The 21,328-nt window shown below is 36.7% G+C and overlaps 1 protein-coding gene across 3 annotated transcripts in view; it reads left to right on the plus strand.

The window, feature by feature from the left end:
• Positions 1-21,328, plus strand: part of USP45 (ubiquitin specific peptidase 45) — a 100,539-nt gene that overhangs the window by 15,271 nt on the left and 63,940 nt on the right. For all 3 annotated transcript variants that reach the window (XM_067530003.1, XM_067530005.1, XM_067530004.1), the window contains 5 exons: positions 686-795; positions 1,851-2,020; positions 6,918-7,021; positions 8,962-9,062; positions 20,095-20,243. In XM_067530003.1, coding sequence (XP_067386104.1) covers positions 696-795; positions 1,851-2,020; positions 6,918-7,021; positions 8,962-9,062; positions 20,095-20,243 — 624 coding nt within the window. In that variant the 5' untranslated portion in view covers positions 686-695. The remainder of the gene's footprint in view (positions 1-685; positions 796-1,850; positions 2,021-6,917; positions 7,022-8,961; positions 9,063-20,094; positions 20,244-21,328) is intronic.

Below are 21,328 nucleotides of genomic sequence, written 5' to 3' on the forward strand. Positions count from 1 at the left end.
ACGATGGGATCCACTCGAAATTGCCCTGTTTTGTTCATTCTCTCTGCAGCATCTGGCATTGGCTCTGTCAGAGACAGTCTGCTGGGCTAGGTGGACCATTGATCTGACCGATTATAGTGTTCTTATGTTCTTAGTTAACTTGTACCACCATTGTGCTTCATGGAAAGTTTGTCCTGTCTGATATAAAATGTAATCAATATTTAAAGGGCACCCTGTGAAAACAGAGGCTATTTATGTGATAAATTTCTGTATCAAATCGATTGATTCATGTTCTGCTTTTAAAATAAGGAACAGGTGTGCTATAAATATTGTGCCATTTATATAAAAAGTGCAAAATTGACAATTTGATGTTTGAAAAAGGAGAAATTTCTTATTTCTTGTCTTTTTATGACTAAAAATGACTGGTTAACTATGGATACATGGCACACATTTCCAATTTGTGAAATCGGCTGCCTCATTTCCACATGTTGCAGTCACTTATCCTGCATCACTGCTCAGTGTGTATTTCTCACTACAAAATAGCTGAAGTGGGATGAAAGCTTATCTGTTATATAAAGTATGTATTTTGAACTATGGTTTTTCTGACTACTTGATTTGCTACACCAATCTTTGAGACTGTAAATCTTTAGATTTGATTAAACATATTGAAGGTGAAGTAATGTGTGTTTTCTCCTTCCTTTCCCAGTAAGTAACAGATGCGGGTGAAAGATCCATCGAGGGCTAACCCTGAAAAAACCAAGAGAAACAAAAAGCCTAATAGGCCTCAGGATGAAGACTCTTCAGATGACATTGCAGGTAAATAAATTATGTGACATTTGGCAATCAAAGTGGGGGGAGAGGGGGAAGTGTCCATATGGTTTTCATTAGTCAACAAAGCAGAAGACACATGTGGGAGCCGTGAACTGCATGTTGATGGAATGCAACAAATATCTATGGTGTGATGAATTGTCATTACATTGTACTCAGGGAATTGGTGCAAAAATTAATGAACATGAGGATATTTTGGCCATATTAACATTTTAAGGAGGCAGGTGTAAGGATAGAGGTGCAATGATGTAGTTAGAACACTAGGAAGGCCTTCATTCAGGGTGGGGAAAGTATGTACAAACTACCTATATAGACACACACAAAAATAGATTTAAATAATGTTAACAGTGTTGACAAAAGTTAGGAAAGTGAATGTTTTTGATAATTTTGTCCTTAGGCTTATTTTGGATTTATGGGTTTGTGTCACCCACTTGTAGCTTTTTTGGGTGTTCATTTGGTGGGAAAATAATTATTTTTTAAAAAATGGAAATAAAATCCTTGAAATGCATCAGAAAATGGACACTAGTCTGTCTTTGGAGCTAATTTGCCCTGCCTTTAAAAACTATATAGATGTAACTAGATAGTTGCTTTGTAAAGTGTAATTCATGTGAATAGCAGATGACTGATACAATTTTACAATTGCAAAATTTTGCAAAACAAGTTGAGGGTAGGCTACAATTTGGATCTGTCAGTTTTGATAGCTACCTTCAAAGAAATCTCTATAATCAGCTTTTGTCCTGTAGCGGGGATCTAGAAGCAAAAGCTATGTCTGAAAGCCCTTAAGGTGTATCTTGAATAAGCATGGTATGCAAGCTTGCTGTACTTCCTAAGTATTAAATACATTTTTACAGTAATGAGTGCTACCTGATTAGCATAAAATGGAACGTGATGTGTTATTGCTGCATTTTTTTAAAAAGTCTTGAATCCTTGTAAATGTACTTAGACGATCAAATCTGGCTTTTGTAAAGAAGAGAACATTTCCTGTTTCATAATTATGTTACTTTAATTTTGTGACTAGTGAAGGAGTGTCTCTCATTCTATAGGTTTAACCTGCCAACATGTAAGCCAAGCAGTGGATGTGCATCATGTGAAGAGGGCAGTAGCTCAGAATGTTTGGTCAATATGTTCAGAATGTTTAAAAGAAAGGAGAATAAATGATGGCGACCCAGTAATTCCTTCTGACATATGGCTGTGCCTCAAATGTGGCTCTCAGGTAAAGAAACTTGCACTGTAAATTTACAGGTAAATATACACCCTGATCTTTTGAAAGGAGTTGCAAGTGCAGATCCTTATTTCTGCATGGAGTCTCATTGGTTTCAGTGCAACTCTAGGTGGGAGCAATGGGATCTGGGCAGGGTCTGTGCTTTCGAAACCCTTTGTGGGATCTGAGCCAGGGACTTCTGTTTCTAACTTCTCATTTTTCTTTACGTGTTATCACCATAGGTCCCTGTTTTTGGGATAAGCCTCTGCACTGCACTAGAGTTGGAACCCTCTGGAAAGCTCTGACTCTTGGGGACTTCATGGACTTCATTTTGAGCTATGCAGACTTTCCATGCAACTCTATACAAGGAGGTGTGCCTGCCACCCTGTCCCCGGTACACACCCCCTGTTCCTTCTATACATCGGAGCAGCAACTCCCTCTGGTCTCTTGACTTTCAGAGTGGAAACAATTTTAACAGTGAGAGTAATTAACCATTGGAACAATTTTCCCGACTGTCATGATGGATACTCCATCACTGACCATTTTTAATCAGGATTAGATGTTTTTCTAAAAGATATGCTTTAGGAATTATTTTGGTGAAATTCTATGTCCTGTGTTATTCAGGAGGTCAGACTAGATGATCACAATGGTTCGTTCTGGCCTTGAAATCTATGAATTTGCCGTGCGTGCGTGCGTGCGTCCGTCCTCCTCCCTCCCCACCATGTTGAATCTTCAGTGCCAGGAACTGCCCTCCTTGAAGGGTGACAGATCCAACCCAAAACTTTGGTTTAACAAATGCTTGTCTCATCCTTGCTTATGGAGAAATCCCTTATTGTTTTCCAGGCAGACTCTGAGCCAGAATCAGTTTCACACTCTTATTATCTCCTGGCCTCTGGTGTGCATCATAACCTGGCGCTGAGAGATTCTTATACTCTGCTCTGCTAACAGCTCTCTAGGCGCTATCTTCACAAACCATTCAGCAATTCCCCATAGACAGTTTATAAGTTATGGTACCAAGATTAGGGAGAGGCAATTTCTTCCTAATATTTATCTAAATGGTGTAATGTGTTATCAAACATACTATTTTAGCAGGTATTGGGATGAAATTAACTAGACTAGACTAAGGAGGACTGCATGGCGTATATCCATAACATTCCTATTATTAAAATATGTAGAACTGTTACCAGGAGCCCAGGCCATATTGTTTATACTACATTACTCTTGATCTGGCCTCTGAATCTGATGTTCACATTCAGAAAGGAAACCAACAGTCACTGTTTGTTTAATCTCCTCAATCCTCCTTCTTTAGATTGTTATTACTGCTTATCACTCTCCCAAGAGTGGAGATCTGTACTAAATGAAGTACTAAAGGAGAAGTTATTCTCCTGTAACAAGTTCCTTGAGTAGCTTGTCAGTACAGATGCATGTTCTCCCTACTGTTCCAGGAATAATAATTTAAGTGATGTGATACTCTCTAGAACATAATTTAGGTTCGCAGGTAGCTGTCCACATCTATCTTTGGCATTGACTCAGTCACCCCATTTCTGTGATCAGAGCAAAGAAAAACATATTACTTAATTGATATTTAATGAATCGCCATCTGGGTTTAGTTTATTTAAGCTTAGAACAAAACATATATTGACTCAAAAATAGAAGAAACGTACCTCATGATACAGAGAATTGATACGTTGCTGCTATCTCACGTGTCATTGTCAGCCCTCCGGGTTGATGTATAATTGATTTTTCGTTGTCTTCATGCTTAACAAGTAGCGTCCCTCAAGGCTTAGTCAGCGCGCAGGGTCTTAGTTAGCCTGATGCATACAGCTTAGGCGCGCCTTGCTCAGCACATCTTTCAGTGTTTTCAACTCTTAGTAGCACTCGCTGCTCGGTAATTTCAGCTATCAATAGTGCTAGGCACTCAGTGGTTTCAGCTTTTCTGCGATAATCTTCTCGCAGCTTTCCAATTCTCAGGGGGCCACCCTCTGACAGTTGAGCAGGTGCCTTCACCTCTGAGTGATCCTCTCACAATCTTCCCTCTTCAGCATCGGCGACCCGAACTGATTTCTTGGCAGAAAACCACGCCTTGTGTACAGTTTGGTTACCTAAGCCCAACCAATCGGCTTTCAGTAATTTACATACCAGTCACATGTACTGCATATGACTGGGAGGGGTCACGTACTTCCTGTCTGGATGTCCCAGACAAGTCAGTGGACCACAGTGTATTTCTATGGGTTCTGCTGAGTCATTTCCCACAGGAAGTAGTTGATTGCATTATCCCAATGCAAGTCTCTCGAAGCAATGCATTCCTGTGGGACCCGCCTTCCCAACCGCCATTTCCAACTGCCATCACTAAATTCTCCACTACTAATTCTTACTTAAATAACACTTCTATTTCAAAGCTGATTATTATTTTAAGCATCACAGAATGTTCTGATATTGACACCACTCTTTAATCGTTCAAACGACCAAACTACCGTTCTCCGAATTTTAAACCCCTTCTGAGCCTCCATTTCAGCATTCTGTTTGACGCTCACAATCTTCCACTACACCTACCTTTTCTCCTCACTTTCCAGAGTCTGCTCTGAATTCTGGGGAAATAGAAGGAATTTGAGGATACACTGGGGTCCATCCATCAATCCTCATATGACTTCTCACTGAGCATTCCATGGCTCCAGGAGAAGTCTGCATGGCACCCTATGATGAAAGCTTTCCAGAGAGTTTTGGCCTTTAGTGAACTGCTCCCCAAGGGTGTTGCTCTATACTGACAATCTATTCAATGAATTCTAGTCATAGATGAGTAATGTCTCTGAAAAGTGAGAACTACCTGAAAAGTGAAAACTATGTTTTTGGAGTTCTTGTAATAGATTGGTGAGTACAGCTGGGCAGGAAAAAATTTTTTGTTTGTCCCTTTAAAATTTTTGAGATTTCACAACTTTTTCCTGTTCTGCATTGGGATGAAACTGAGACCGTTTGACTTTCTTTATGAAAAACCAGAGCGAGACCCAAACCAGAAAAGCCAATAGCCTGGACTCAACCTGGCTATCCCCTATCCCAAATCATGTCCCTGCTTTACCTGATTCAGAGAAAGGACTTGAAGCAGGGAAAGTAGACAAATTCAGACTGGCAATAAGGCATATGTTTTTAACAGTGAGGGCAATTAACTACTGGCACACCTTACCAATGGCTATAGTGGATTCTCCATCAATGAAAATTTTTAAATCAAGATTGAATGTTTTTCTGAAAAATATGATCTGGTGGAACCTGGAATTAATTCAGGGAAGTCCTATGGCCTGTGTTATACTAGAGGTGGGACTATATGATCACAATGGTCCTCTCTGGCCTTAAAACCGGTGAGTGGGAGAAATTTCTGTATTATTTTTTGAAAAGTATATATGACTCAGTTTCTCCATTCACTTTTGTGTTGTTACCTGTGGGGTGTGAATGGGTTGATTTCTTTCCTGAAACCTAGGATAAGCAACGCAATGACTAGGTGAAAGTGATGTAGGCAAGTTGATATGAATAGTCTGTCAAGAACTGTCAACATGTGGATGAAGCTACCTTGGGGATACAATGAAAGGCCAATGATTGGAGAGACACTTATAAGGACTGCCAATCAAGGAGGGCAGGACATGTGAAAACACCATGACTGGAGCTGGATACAAAGAACTAAAGTGTTAGGAGATGGGAGTATGAATGCTGCTGCTCAGTGCAGCAAGGTCCAGGGCAGGTCTACACTTAAAACACTGCACTGGCACAGTTGTAGCACTTAAGTGAAGACACTGCGATGCCGACAGGAGAATTTCTCCCAATGGCATAGTTAATCCACCTTCATGAGAGGTATTAGCTATGTTGATGGGAGAAGCTCTCCCACTGGCATAGTGCCATTTATACCAGGAGTTAGGTCAGTATAACTACATCGCTCAGAGTTATGGATTTTTCACACCCCTGAGCAACATAGTTATACTGATATAAGTCGGTAATGTAGACCTGGTGTCAGTCCTGGACACTTGGGCAAGACGAAGAGGTGGTGCTGCCAAGAGCCATGGTAAGAAACAGGTGCTGTGAAATAGCCCTAGGCTTGCTACTCCAGGAGTAGCAGGCAGGGGCTCCACCTTGTAAAAAGTAGAGGTTCAGGGCCTAACGCTAAGGTTACCCCTCTTCCCCCCACCCCACCCCCCCAAAGACACTAGAAAGGTTGCTGGCATAGCACAGCTTGTGGATCTGTGACAGATAGTGCGTTCTTAAAAATCACACTTCTACATAGATTTATTATTGTTACAAGTAATATCTAAGATCATTATAATTGAAAGATTAAAGAAAAATAATTTTCTCTGTATTTCTTTTGTTTGTTTTGTACATTTGGGCATCACTCTTTCTGTAGTCAGTTTCACTGTTTCCTCTGTTACTTAGGTATTCAATTTCTTCTATTATCTGTGTAACTCTCAGGCAGCAACAGGAGAGACAGTCTAAATGTAGGAAAATGCAATTGTTAAAATGGTTAATGCTTTTAGGGGTGGTATAATGCCTGAAACTATTTTTTTTTTTTTAAATTACTAGATTTCAAGTTCACTGTGTCCCTTTTAATAAAAAGTATATTCTTACTCATGAAATTCCGTGTGTGTATAGATATACACTTTTTTCACATGAGTGCTTTAACAATGTTTTCCTAAGGAAAAAATTAATACTGTCTTGCAGGAAATTACCTAGTGCACAAACTCTGTTCTTATGTGCAGGCGCTAGTAAAGTGAATTCACAAGAATCCTATTTTTTGGAGTTTTAGATGATTTTCTTACCTCTTTTTCAGGAAAATGATCCTCAGTTTTGTTTTGTAAAGTAAAATATTGTAGTGATTTATTGAAGTATAATATACATACTATGTATAACTTTTTCTTAATGATCCAATTTTCAGGGTTGTAGTCAAAACTCAGAAGGTCAGCATTCTCTGAAACATTTCCAAACTACTCGCACAGAACCTCATTGCATTGTAATCAACCTCAGCACATGGATTGTATGGTAAGATTGTGTATGGGAGTATTTGTGTAATACATACATATTTATATTTAAATGTACAATTAAAAAGACTCGTTTTAACTTAAATGAAGTGCTGGCTTTGTAAAAAGCTAAATAAATACTCCAGTCTCTCCTCACATGAATGAGACCCATCACATTTCTCTTGTCTCCTCCATGACTTCCCACATAAGACCTCTTCCCAGGAGGTAGTAAGCCTTAGTGCGCATTTATCATCTGCACACATCTTCAACACAGAATAGGTCTAGCTTCGTTCCACTAATGTTGCTACTATCTCAGCCTGCATAACAGGAAGTTCTCAGTAAAGTATTGTCTAGGCTATAGTAGAATGCTATATGCAGAATCAAAAACAGACATTAAAAACACTATTTTATGCAAATAGGTGAACTGGAGGTTTTTGTAGATTCCCCCACCTTTGTTCTTCTGGTGACGAAATAGCTATTCTCGTTGCTAGCTTCATCCTGTTAGTTAGGACTTTTGGACATGTCTTATGTCAGAGAGAAATTACTTTCCTATTGTGTGAGTGTGTTAGATTTTTGACAAGAAAAATTGTCTACAAATCTAATCCTCTTTCGAGAGGTACTAAACAGAGCATGTCAGTTACTTTAAATATATCTTAGAGACTTTGTCCTATATTCTTAAGACCTGGTGAGTGTGATTACACAAAATTTAATGTATTTCTTTGTATTGTAATTGAGTTCTTGGGGTGCACAGCATATTGATTGGATTGTTTTGGGACATTTCTAGAGCAGGCAGTAGTTACTGACTTCTAGGCTCAATTTCAGTTTGGAATGGCTACAATATTGCTATGAGGAGGGTGCCACCTTTTAAAACAGTGATTCACACAGGGTTATTTGTGCTCTGCAGTGGCTTGTCTGGTCATATGTTGTTGGCTCGTGTTCTTGTTTTCAGTTTCTATATTGAATTAAAAGAAACAAAAAATAATTACTTTCGTGATATAAATTTTCTACATAATTGTTTTAGCTTCCCCCATGTATGTTATGTGGTCACAAATGAGAGGGAGGGGACAGTAGAGGCTATTTTGCTACTACAATAATGGAAAAAAAAATGAGAACCTCTAACCTAGGATTTGTGGATATAGCCTTTTAAAATAAAAAAGTCAGATACACTTTTTCTCCTTTGAGTTCAAATATGAAGCTACTAATATTAAAGTTTGGCATGAGCAATTCACTGTGGTAGAATTTAAAACAGGTAAAATCAACCCACAAAATGAATTTTCTTCTTTTTTTAAGTTTGGATAGAAAAGCAGGCTAAATGGAAGTTTGGACTGAGGTATTCGATTTTGCTAATCCTTCTTTTGCAAAACTACATTTTTTTTGCATACTGTGTGTGTGTATATATATATTGTTTGTAAAAATGTAAAAGCCTTAGTATTTATTGCATGATTTATTTTGTTTGTTATTTATGCACCCAATTAATATTTAATTATTCAATTTTACTTAATTCAAGTGGAACAGAATTAAGATATTGAGAGAGACCCATATCAGAATATCCCATAGTTCAGTGGGTAGGACACTTGCCTGAGAAGCAGGGGAACCCTGTACACACCTAAATGGTCAGTCCACAGGCAGAGGAACACTTATTTTTTCCTGATTTGTGGATAGTGGTGGAGCTTAGGTGTCCAGATGTCTTGAGGGAAACAGCAGTGAGCGTGTGCAGGGGCAGAAGCTTAGGCAGCTAAGGTACTTTCACAGAGAAAATTTAGGCACTGAATGAATTTAGATGACAGCCATGTGGGAGCTTTTGTGGATGTTGATGCCTAAAGCAGAAAATTAGGTGCTTAAGACCCTTTATGGATGTGGCCCTAAGTGACTTGCCAAGGTCACACAGGAAGTCTGTCAGATCTTGAAAGTGAACCTGTATCCAATCTATGTCTCTTTGTTTAAATTTTGTGTATTGTTTAGGTGTTATGAATGTGATGAAGAGCTGTCAACACATTGCAACAAGAAGGTTTTGGCTCAGATAGTTGACTTTCTTCAGAAACATGTTACTAGGATTGAACCAAGTAAGTTACAGTAGTAATTTTATTTAGAGCTCCAATTACATCTCTCTCTCTCTCTCTCTCTCTCAAAACAGCATCTCAGATTTTGGATTGTATTAATAATACAATTGAAAAACTATGGATGGTGTTGATACAAACGTAATGTTTGTCACAGTTGTTTCCAGAAACCCTGCCTTTTATTGTGCTACTGGAAATAACGTTTTGGGCACTGTAATGTCATTCTCCCAGAATTTCACCTTCAGAGTTGGTATTTTATTACTTCAGTTTAGGATAAATGATAAAACCTCGCTTTGGTCCCCAGAGATAAATGCAAGTACTTGGTAATAAAACATTTGTTATCTCATTTAAATTCACACATACAAACTGTATCTAAAAAAATTATCTGGTTGAGTTTTTGTAATAAAACTGTCACATTTTTAAACTGCACAGTTGCATGCGTCTTCCATTATTGATTATGATTGCACAGCAGTTCTTTAAAGCTTATTGCTTTAAAGCTTATTTCAATCACTTGACTTTGAGATTACTTGCATTCTATGTGTATTATGTGTAGCAGAGAGTTTTGGTAGGATCAAGCTCATAAAGCATCAACTAATGTCTTTCTCCTTGTACCTATATACTGGAGATAATTGGGTATATTTGCCGCTCAACATACTGACCCAAGTCTTGCAGCAGGATTTCAGACATAAAACTTTACTGGAATGATACAGATTTCACACCACTTAGACTTCAGTGAGGGGGGAAAACTTGTAAAAGGCTTTTAATTGTGCATTACCAGAAGAGAATAGTTGTATCAGCTTGTTAGGGTTAGGATCAGAATTACATATCCTCATGGGTATGTCTGTATATGCCCCTCAGTACAGGTGCATAACTCCTGCTAGATTTAATAGAAATTGTTTTTCAGCTGAGCATCTCACAATGAGACCCTTTCAAGTTGTCATTTTAAAAAAGTCAAATTTTCTTACGGTCAGTTACAAATAACATCTTATTACATTTTAAAAATATAACACTTCACTGTGCTGTTTTTACTATTTGTGTTTCTCTCATTTAGGACAATGAAAATACAATATTCAATTTCACTTTCATTTATGATCTTTTTTTAATTTCAGGTTCTCATGCACTAGTAAAATGCTGCCTCAAATTTTAGGTGCCCGATTTGAGATGCTTTTAAAATGTCATGATTTTGCTCATTACTTTCTGAAAATTGGGCATCTTTGAGATGTTTTAAACTGGACACCCAAAATTACCAGCCAGCTTTGAAACTCTTAGCCATTGTCAGATCATGTTAGGCCCAATGTTCATGCAAAGGAGCAGAATTTTATAGGTGTGGTTTTTTTGTTTTGTTTTTTAATAGAAACACATTGTGTGCCCTCTTTTTATTTAATCCAAGAGGTGTAAAATCAAGTTTTATTGCCACTGTCTGTGAATGCAGACATTAAAAGTGAGATAACCGTAGAGACAGGAAACTTAAGATTTTACGCACATGAACAGGTTTGTGAAGACATTTTCGGAATGAAGGAGTAATGTCATGAGATATTGAATTATACGGAATGAAATTTAAAATCCATGATGAACTAAGCCCAGCTTTTTTGGTGAGCCTCAGTGTTGCTTCCACCACCTAATTCACTCTAGCTTATGTAGTGGAACTGGTGCTGCACTAAATATCGCTTTTGCACTGTCTGATGTGTTGCTGGATTTTGAGTCCCCCTAGCTTAATTTAGGGCCATAGACGATTTTTTTTTTTAATTTGGGGCTGGGGCTGGAGTTAAAACATACTAATAAAATAATAGCTGTTGACTATCACTTCAGTGAGTGGTAAATTTGTTGTCCACTATTAATAAAGTGAGATAAACTAGCTTCTGTTCCAAATTTAATGTTTCCTTTTTTAACTCAGTCCCTAACTTTTTTTTCTGGGGAGAGGAGAGTGGGCTAAAGCCTCCCCGCCCCCCAAAATCCCCAGTTGTCTATGCCCGTGTAATTGTGAGAGCAAAATTAGACCTAAACCCACAAACACCTGCATGCATACCTTTTTATGTATGTGAGTAGTCTCATTGACTTCAGTGCAGTTATTCACATGCTTAAAGTCAAATGCATGTAAGTATTTGCAGGATTGGGATCTTAAAGAACCTGAAGGCTTAATGCAGAAGATTGGATCCTGCACAGTGACTGGCTTTCTGATCCTTATTCAGCAAAGCACTCGATCCCATGCTTAAGTAGTTCAGATGAGGGCCATTGCCCACAACACTTAGAAAGACTGAGCTCAAAGGTTGTATCTTTTTATCATTAAAGAAGGAGAGGAGGTCACCCACTACAGAGGAAGAGGAGAGGACTTTGGCTGGTACAGCTGAGGTCTTAGTCTGGTGCATTGATATGGCTGCATGAAGAACTTGGGAATCATTGATATTGATAAATCACTGTATGAGGGGGACACTTCTGAACAAGGTTATCTGTCTTGTTCCAGTTCGGTAAATTTAGTTGCAGCAGTTGTTCATCACTAAATGATTATTAAATTCAAAGTTAAAACAGTTAAATTATTTCAGTGGAAAAACTAACTTTTTAAAAAGAATTTAACTTGGAATCTTATTAGATCTTGAAGGGCAGAGAAACCAGACCTACTGAAAATCTTGACTGAGATTCAGACTTACTTCATCTTATACCAATAGAAAAGGGGATAAAACATAATGGTGTGAATTAAATATATGAATTATGAATCTTCTTGTCTTTTGTGGATAGAGCTGAGGCCTTTATTTCTTGTTAAATAGTAATTTTCACCATAATTCTTAATCTCATTTAAATTCTTATTTCATAGTTTTGTTGTTGATGTTTCTTCTTCCTTTTTGACTTTTAATACAGGAGAGAAGATTTTGATTTTTTTTTAATAGTTAAGAAAAATCTTAGTAAATGTTGCAGTTTTTAAATGATAAATCTGAAAGTATTGTCTACCAACTTGCCATACTTGCTACCAACAATCTGCCATTAAATATTTTAAAATATATCTTGTGCTCTGTTATATTTTCTCCCCTTAATCCCCCACTTCTTCTGATCTATGAAGCTTAGTGAAGTGGGAACATTGCTTATTTTTCATTGAAGGAAGTGTGGCATCTATAATAAAATATACAATCTAATATCTTTGTTCGTTCTCTGACAACTGATTGGCATGGCATTTCATAAAATACAAATATTGTTATGTGGAAGTCTGTACAAATACAATATGCACATGCATATTAGATGTTGGCTATTATATTTGCCAAATTCTTGATAATCAAGAATCCATTTAAAGATGAAGTAAAACATTTTAGAACTGGAAAGGGAGGGTGGGTTATATAGATTTCCTAATTAATGCATCTTGGAGGATAAACAAAAGCAAAATGCTTGTCATTTGGTACTAATGTGGTGGAATAGTGTGGCAGCAGGATCCCTGTCTTTTACTCAGTCTCTCATAAAGATTGAACTTCACTTCAGCTGCAGAAATGTGCAAATTACATTACTACCACATGACTGACTTTTGTAATTACATTAAGCGACTGAGATGAACTCCAGTGCTGGGTTCCCAAAAGAATGCTTGCAGCTGTGTGGTTTTCGCATCTGATCCTATAGTTTGCTGTACCCAGCAATGTCTTTATTTATTTTTTTTAAAGTCTGTTTGGTTAAGAGGTCATGTTGGGCATAAGATGGAAGAATAAAGCAAGACTGCTTTCTAGGGAGTACCACCCAGAAATTTGTTTTGTAGAAAAGGTTAGCAGGCCATGATGGTTTTCATAGGAAGGCAGGTGCAGTATTGTCAGGATGGCACACTTGTGAGCTTCACAGGAACATAATGCACATGTACTACACAGGAACCATGCTGAGATGCTACTATTTGAGTGTTTGATTGTTTTCTGGGGAAGAAATCATTTTGCAGTCTTGAAAATTATGTATATTTGCCCTAATAGAAGAGCAGAGAGAGATAAATGTTTGAAGTCTGACTTAAAAAAAAAAAAAAGTTAAATCTGTCACAGATGCTTGTTCCCAGTGTGTGTGTGTGTGTGTGTGTGTATTTGTTTGTTTTTTAAGAGAAGGGAGGAGAAGAGTTAGTATTAGTTCTTAGGCTTTGCAGTCACAACCCCTGCTGGGGAGGCCAAGTAGTGGAATGGTTCAGCTGTGCTGCTCTGCTGAAGCAGCTGACAATAGGTGAAAGTTGGGAACTTGATTTGTATTTTAATAGATATAATTGATACTGTACAGTTTCTGTAATAAGCAGAGAGTAATAAGTTTCTAAGACTGGTAATTTGTATGAAATTGTATGGGAAAATAAATATTCTGAATAATTACTTCTACTCCACATTTGTGGGTGGATTTTTATGAGTTGACAGTGTTTTACGCTAAATTAAAAACTGTAGTTTTTTTTTTCTTACCTGATTTGTAGTACGTATAATTTAAAATTTAAGGAGCCAGATTAAGCAATTGTTTTGATTTAGGGGTTGCATTCACTGCTCTGGCAAAGCATGTTAGAAAGGTCTGATTTGTAAATTTGTCTAACCTGTTGCACTGTTGTACCTAAAAGTTAACATGAGCTAAGTATCTTTTAGAGCATGCCAGCAGAATCTATACAGGGCAATCGGAGCACTTTACAAACCCCACCCTCCTAGTGCGCTTTGCCAAAGTTGTGTAGACAAGCCCTTATGTCTGGAAACAACATTAACAAGCAAAATAATACTAAATGTGCCCCTTACCAAAATAAGAGGAGGATACACTTCCAAAAAAAAGTTCCTCTGTTGCTGGCCTGAAATTCAGTTTGACAAATACGGACCTTTCATCAAGAGACACTGATAATCAAGAAAACAAGATTACTTTTTGGGGGAAAATGAGATAACAAGTCAGAGACAAATTGTTCTTTCCTAGTGTTGCTATAACAAAATAATTTTGCCTCACTGAAGAATGATTTTGATTCTGTCTCCCACTTTCACCCTCATCTTTTCGTAGTGAACAAAAGTACAAATAGTCTGAATGTAGAGATTCAAAATTAGTGATTGAATAACTGCACAATGTGAAAGAACCAGACATAATTTTCAGTTTATTACATTCTGGCAGATCCATAGAAATAAAACTGTAGTTTGCTTTCTCTAATTCAGGCATTATTTTAGCACTGAAAGAAAAAATTAAGCTTTTAAAACATAAAATTAGAAGCCATTTAAGAAGAGTAGTTTCTTTTTTTCTAAGGGTTAGGTTTCATGATTGTACAATATTGAGAACTAGCTTTAGTTCCTTTTATTAAAATGTAAAAAAGGAGTGCTAGGCAATTTAGCATTTCACAATGTAGCATGATGAGAATTTACTAAAAAAGAAAGGAAATCTATTAACCTTGCTTTTTCCAGGAAGGCCTTCAGCTGAAGTACCAGAGAGATACTCAATAGGAAAGGCTTGACCTTGGAATAAGGGTGCATATTCCTGGAACTCTTTTTTTTTTATTATTATTATTATTTTAAATAGTTGCATTGAAAAGATAAACAAAGATGTTAATCCCCCAGCTGAAGGAAAAATTGAACATCATTTATGTTTTTGTTTGTCTACCATGTGTATCCCCAGGTAGATTTCTGTTTTAGCAAAAATATTTGTGAAGGATGTGCACACTGCAAATATTTGAAAAACCATCAAAATAAATTGATACAAAACCTACTATAAGTCTTTGTATCTCTTGTGCAAGTCAGTACTTCAGAGATGCATTGTTCTTTAACTTTCAGACTGGTAATTTTTAACCGAATACATAATCTGAATTGAGGAGTTTTTGTTAACAAGCCTTATTGCAAATCTGCTAAGTGTTGCAATGAATTAGAGAAATTACATTTAAAATTTCTAATTTTTATTGGTTGTGTTTTTAGTTACTTTGGACTCAGTCCTTAAGCCCTTCACCTTCCCGACTCCAGTGGATGTCAATGAGTGGTCTGCAAGTGGAAGGATTTCAGGATCAGGCCCTTTATTCATAAGCACTACTAAATTAGCTGGACAACCCTCTCTACATTTTCTTCTACCTTTCCTAAGAGCCAGTTTCTTCAAGATGCTGCACACTCTTAGCTCTCATTGACAGCAGTGTGATGTCCCACTGTTGTGGGAGTTCCTAGCAGGTGTGGGGGCAGTGAACCCAGTACACAGAGGTGGGGAAATCAGGACCAAAACCTGGGACAGAGGAGGCCTAACATTTTAAAGTAAATGTAATGTTAAACAAAAATAATAATAAAAAAAAAGTACAAGAAACCCACCTCAAACTCTTCATCCTCCTTTATGTTCTGCTTCTTTTTAATATATAAAGACCCTTTACCCCCATTTGCAAATTACCTTTAATGCAGAAACGTCTTTTCTTAACATACTGCTTCCTGAAGTAACACCTCCAGTGCCAGAGTAACATAACACAAAGATTATTGTCCTGATTAAGAGAAGAGATCCTTTTATTTTTAAAGGTCTGAAAATACTTCATATGATGCACGTAATATACTAAATAAAATTCAGTGTACTTTGCTTCTATTTTAACTCAGTTTTTTTTCTTAATATGAATTTTTACTTAGTAACTTTTGCCTTTTAAAGATCTGAATTTAGAATTTCATACATATTTTAGCACCTGGCTAAATACAATTTTAATTAACATTGGCTAAATGTGTTCCCGTTAAGGCAAATATATGATAATATTGCCTAGATTAAGTAGCAGTCATTACAGTTCAATATTGTTAGACTAAATCAGTTCTGTAGGAGATCTCCCGACTAAGCTTGTTCTGTTCAAATGGATTGCACTGTATGGTGCACATTATTATTGATCATGGGACTAAAACCGGGAAACTTGGAAGCAAGATGGGGATAACTCTGCTAGGATACCTGTCTTCAAAGAGAAGATCTCTGCTTGTAAACAGTTTATGGTCATTGAGGCAGATGATTAGTTTACAATGCATTTATGAATTTTTGAAATATTTCCCCAAATACAAATCTATCTAACACAATGGATGTATAGGTTCACAAGATAATTCATTCTAAATGAAAGCATTGAATAACACAATTAGGAACATATTTTAACTATTGTATTTACACTTATTTTGCATTCAGGGAAATGCATTTTTCCCCATTTTGTTAGTTGAGAATTGCTTACTTGAAATTACTGCAAAAGGGAATAAGTAAATCTGTTATCTTAGTGTTTGAGAATTTTGTATAGTATGTATATGAAATATATTGGGACTTTTATTTGTATTACAGTAGTACCTACTGGTCCCAGTCAGCAAAAGATCTTTTGGCCCAGCTGTAGTTGCTACTTTGGTGCCCATTACAATTTTTTGATGTAAGTTACATTTTTGTGATGAGTTCTGAGTCCCGTGTAAATGTATTACCATTTAAAATCTCTATTTACGCTATCACTAAGTTTTAGACTCTCTCCAGTATTTTGAAAGTCAGTATGAATAGTTCTACGGACAGCTTCTCTTTATCAGAACTCCTTTGAAATTTTACTACTTGGGAGTTGGTTTGGTTTTATACAGGGAAGATGGGTTTTTTTTTCCTTTTAATCCTTGAAACTGTGAATCTCTAGTGGTATGTGTTTGTAGAAGCATATAGCTGCTTTGATAAAAAGAGTGTAACTTTTTTATAGAGCCTATGTTGTGTCTGTATTGACTTGAAAAGTCACATTCCATTCCTAAAAGAGGAATGATAAAGTATTTGAATATGTGCCACAATGAATAAAAAAAAGTCTTTAAAATGTTTTTGTACACCAGCACTGTCCATAATTTTTTAAATGTAAGGTTCTAGCATGCTTTTTAGCCTTGAGTTATTTTTTAGTGGAGCTCTGCAATATAAATCTGTAGAGCTGTTAACAGTCAGCAATTGCAGTTATTACCAGTGTCACTTATTAAGCTGGCTGGAAGGCTGGCTGACCAGTTCTTCACATGCCCACCAAACATATCGAGCCTTACCAGCCCAAGGCTGCCATTTGTCACTGAACTTGGGGTTTTCCAGTATGGAATTAATAAGCACTATACCTTTTAATTGGAGATCCTGTGGATGTATGAATGTGCTTACAAATCACTGTACAAAATAAATTAGTTTAGCAATAATATCTGTATTGGGACCACTTTATATCTGTGTTTGTTCAGACTTTTTACAGATAAAAATAACAAGTCTTCTAAGAAAATAGCATTTGGGCAATCAATCACAAATGGAAATAAAGGCAATTTTAAAAATCTCTATGGAGGAAAGAAGTTTCCTAGAAATCACTAACAAAATTTATACAGCTTTTATTTATTTACTTGTTGTATATTTTTTATTTTTATAAGTTTTATCTAGCTAACATAATAGTCAGATATATAATTCTGGTTTACCATGTTTTGTAATTACATGAGCATTCAGGTCTAATAACAAAATTGGTCATCTTTGTTTTTGTTTTTTCCTTAAATTATTTACACGTGAGACTTCACAAATGGAAGCTTGCTACTTGTGTGAAGCTGCCATTTAACCATGAAGTAAAATGCTTTTATTGAGTTTGCCCTGCAGATATGGTCTGCTGTGGCAGTGCTGTCCATATTTGGTGGCTGAGCAAGGAGAGCCAGGTGGTGCTGCAAAGCATAGTACAGTGAAGCGTGGACAGATCTAGGTTTGACATTTGTCATCCTGTACTGCTAAAGGGAAGAGAAAAATCTGCTTTTCCATATGCTTATGCTTTAATTTTTGCCTGCAGTTTTGTCCAGATGGCCTTGTGAACATTGTTTACTTTAAGATGCTGTCCCAGATGTGTTTGAATGCCGATGGATAAATGCAACAACTGTGGTATACCAATACACAAATTATTTACACAATTTTGACTTTTTTTGTTAACCATCAGTTTTTTCCACATACAGTACAGTTTTATTGTGGTGGGGGGAAAACCCAGTGATTTTTTTAAAAATTCATTTTCCAGTGCTGAACATTACCTTCGGTTTGCGGATAGTTGGAGATTTTTCTCCCTCCCAAGCTTCCACACTTTTCTTGCCTTAGGAGTTTTATGTGGATGGTGCTGTTGCAAGACACTAACTTGCACCTTGTAAGCATGTCAATGAAAGGGTATTACTGCATGTATCCTGGTTTGTGGAGCCTGTTTCAATTACGAAGGGCTCCTGAGCTGTTTGTCATTTGCTGTGTTCAAAAGTATTCTATTTTTTCAAAGAAAATTTGCTCTCTTACTGTGTACTCTTCAATTTCCGCACCACAGGAATAGAGTATATTTGTAAGCTGCATAGGCTGTATCATTGAGAGCATATAAAAAAAATTAAATAGCAAGTGCCTCTAACTGCATTTTGACAAACTCATATATAACTTGAAAAATAATTATGCCTCGGTATCCTTAAAGAGTACATGCAAATTGCATCAAAGGGTTGTTGTCAGCCACAATAGATATTTTTTAATTGCATCTACTTTTCTTTCTGCATTTAATTATATTTTTCCACATTCTAAGCAAGTGAGTACCTAGGAGTATATATAAAATAACCTTTTGGCATGAGCATTTCATTAATGTAAATAGATCTGTTAGTTATTTCTCAAGAACACTTTAATGAGATTTCATTGTGTAACTCATTAGAACAAATATATGAATTCATATGTCAAGATGTAGATTGCAGCATCACGGTGCTTGGCATCCATTAAGTGCATAACTCGTTTACATTGACATGCATTGTTAATCAATACTTAAAACGCTGCGGATGTCAGTAATGTTCATATTTAGTATAGCAATCATGACAATATGAAAGTTGCTAGCAGAATTCTAGGCTAAATAGTGTGTTTCAAGTCTTTACATTACCTCTAGGCTACAAGTTAATGACTGCCTAACTTCACTGCCCCTTGTCTATTTAAATAATAAGGCAAATAGGAAAATACAAGGACACTACTGGTAGCACATTCCATTATGGTTTTATTAAATCTGCTTTTTGTTAAATTTTAAACAAGTAGCAGTATCTTATGCAGCTGGGTGTAGCTTAACAGATCCTGTGCCAGTGACAAGGGGCGGGAGGAGTAAATGTGTTATCAGGGAAAACAGATAACTGTTTATATCCAGCTGTTGAATGAGATGTACAAGCCAAATTGAACGAAGGACAGTAATTGAGAGAGATTCACCGTACTCAGGTGGGCGCTTTTGCATACCTCCCTTCAATAGCATCAAAAAGCAAAGTAATAACTACTGCCTGATCTTTCTAGTGTGTGTGTATAATGCACATAAATCTGAAGTCTTTACTGTTCTTAGTGATCTAAAAAGGGCATGCTGTAAGGCCCATCTTTTTGCAAGGCTGGTTGAAGACGGTGGAGCCTGATGGGGATGATTTTTTAATTGTGGATAGAAGTTTGGTGGCAAAGGTATCACCTGTTGGGTTGTGTTGTTGGTAGAGTTTGTCTGAGGGATTTATAGCTGAATTTATTTTTGTTGCATCGTTCTTTTAAAGAAAGTCAAAAGTACTCACAGTAGGAACTGGGCACTTTTTTGTATGGTCTACGTTGCAATAAATAAATCAATGGAAGGAGTGAACTGGGGGAAATAAGATAAAAGTAATATCCCATTTTTGCAAACAGTTATGCACATATGCTTAGCTTTAGTTAAGCACTGAAGTCAGTGGAACTACTTGTGCTTTCAATGAACCGTGTGTGTAAATGTTTTCAGGATTAGGGCCTGTATCAGTACTTACTATTGTGGTGTAGGACCCCATTGTGGTAGGCCTCGTGCATATGGTAAAAAGACAGATCTTGCCCTAAAGTGCTCCATAATCTATACACTATTAAACTATTATTTTTGGTAAATAGACATCTCAGCAATTGAATATAAGATTCCATATCAGACATGTTTGAGGCTCATATTGGTTTACAGAAACTAGTTTTTACATAAAAGCTAGCTTGTTCACAACCTTTTCTTGTTTCTTCTCTAATAACTTTAAATCCAACTGTTCAAGCAAGCAAGCTAGTATTTCTTTTAGGGGATGGAGAATCAGTATTTCATGCTAAATATCTGAATCATAAATATCTAATATTTTGGTCACTGCTGATGTTAATCTATAGTTTTAAATTATAGGTTCATCATCAAAAATTATACGACTTTGTGAAGAAAATATTGAAGGAAGTGAAATTTTAAAAGGAAAAAGTTCTGCAAATGGCGCATCAATTCCAGTTAAGGGAATAAATAATTTGGGAAATACATGTTTTTTTAATGCTGTCATGCAGGTAAGATGCAAAAATGACATCAGATTTCCTTGTTGATAGCATTTTAGAAATATTTCATTTAATCATTAGAAAGGTGAAATTTATAAGGGAGTTTTGTTATGTTATCACTTTAATTGTTGCTTTTTTACATTTTATTCTTATAGGTTTTTCCCAACCCTTTCCTCCTCCTTCTTCCCCTCTGCCCTCCCAAAAATATTTCCTTCAGTAACAAGCCATATGTCAGTAATGCTTTACAAATGAAAGAGATGCAGGAGAAAATGTCAGATGTTACATACACATCATGTTTGTGTGTGGGTTGTAGCTGTATTCAGTTGCAATTCAAAGTATGATCTATTTGCAGTTCCGTATTAGGTAGCCGTGAGTAATGCACTGAACTTGTCCTCCTGCGGGTGTGAAAAGGGTGTTTTACGCATGATTTGGGATATTGAGCGCCTAGGCATTGTCTATACACAAGAATTGTATTGCTTTAACTATAACTCATCCCCCGAGTGTGAATACAGGTATACCAGAATAAAAGTACTTATAGTGGTTGATATAGTTTCTTCCCTAATGGGAAGAGGAATAAGTTATATTGTTATAAAAATACTTATGCCAGTATAACTGCATCCACACTAGGGAATAACTAAGGGTTTGTCTACACTATGGAGACTACACGGCGACATAGCTATGCTGGCATAACTCAATAGTGTTGATGCAGCCTATGCCAATAAGAGGGGTTTTTCTGCTGGTGTAGGAACACTACCTCCCTGAATGATGGCAGCTATGTTGACAGAAGCATTCTTCTGTCGATGCAGCTGCGTCTACACTCTGGGTTAGCTTGGCATAGCTATGTTGATATGGGGTGTGATTTCCTCCCTGCCTCCCACCTCTCACTAATATAGCTATGTTTACCTAACATTTAAGTGTAGACCAGGCCTATTTTATTTTGGAAAAATAGTATACCTCTAATGGAAATAGTTATACCGGTACAAAATCTGTGTGTAGAATAGGCCCTAGTCATGTTAACCCAACATTGTTTCTCTGACTATATTTTTAGTAAAGGTCAGGTATTTTGAATTATTAATGACTCTGATTTAAGATATAAT

The sequence above is a fragment of the Emydura macquarii genome, unplaced genomic scaffold (assembly GCF_026122565.2).
Source record: "Emydura macquarii macquarii isolate MOO-44397 ecotype Brisbane River unplaced genomic scaffold, CSIRO-AGI_Emac_v2 contig_3019, whole genome shotgun sequence".
Lineage (NCBI taxonomy): Eukaryota > Metazoa > Chordata > Testudines > Chelidae > Emydura > Emydura macquarii.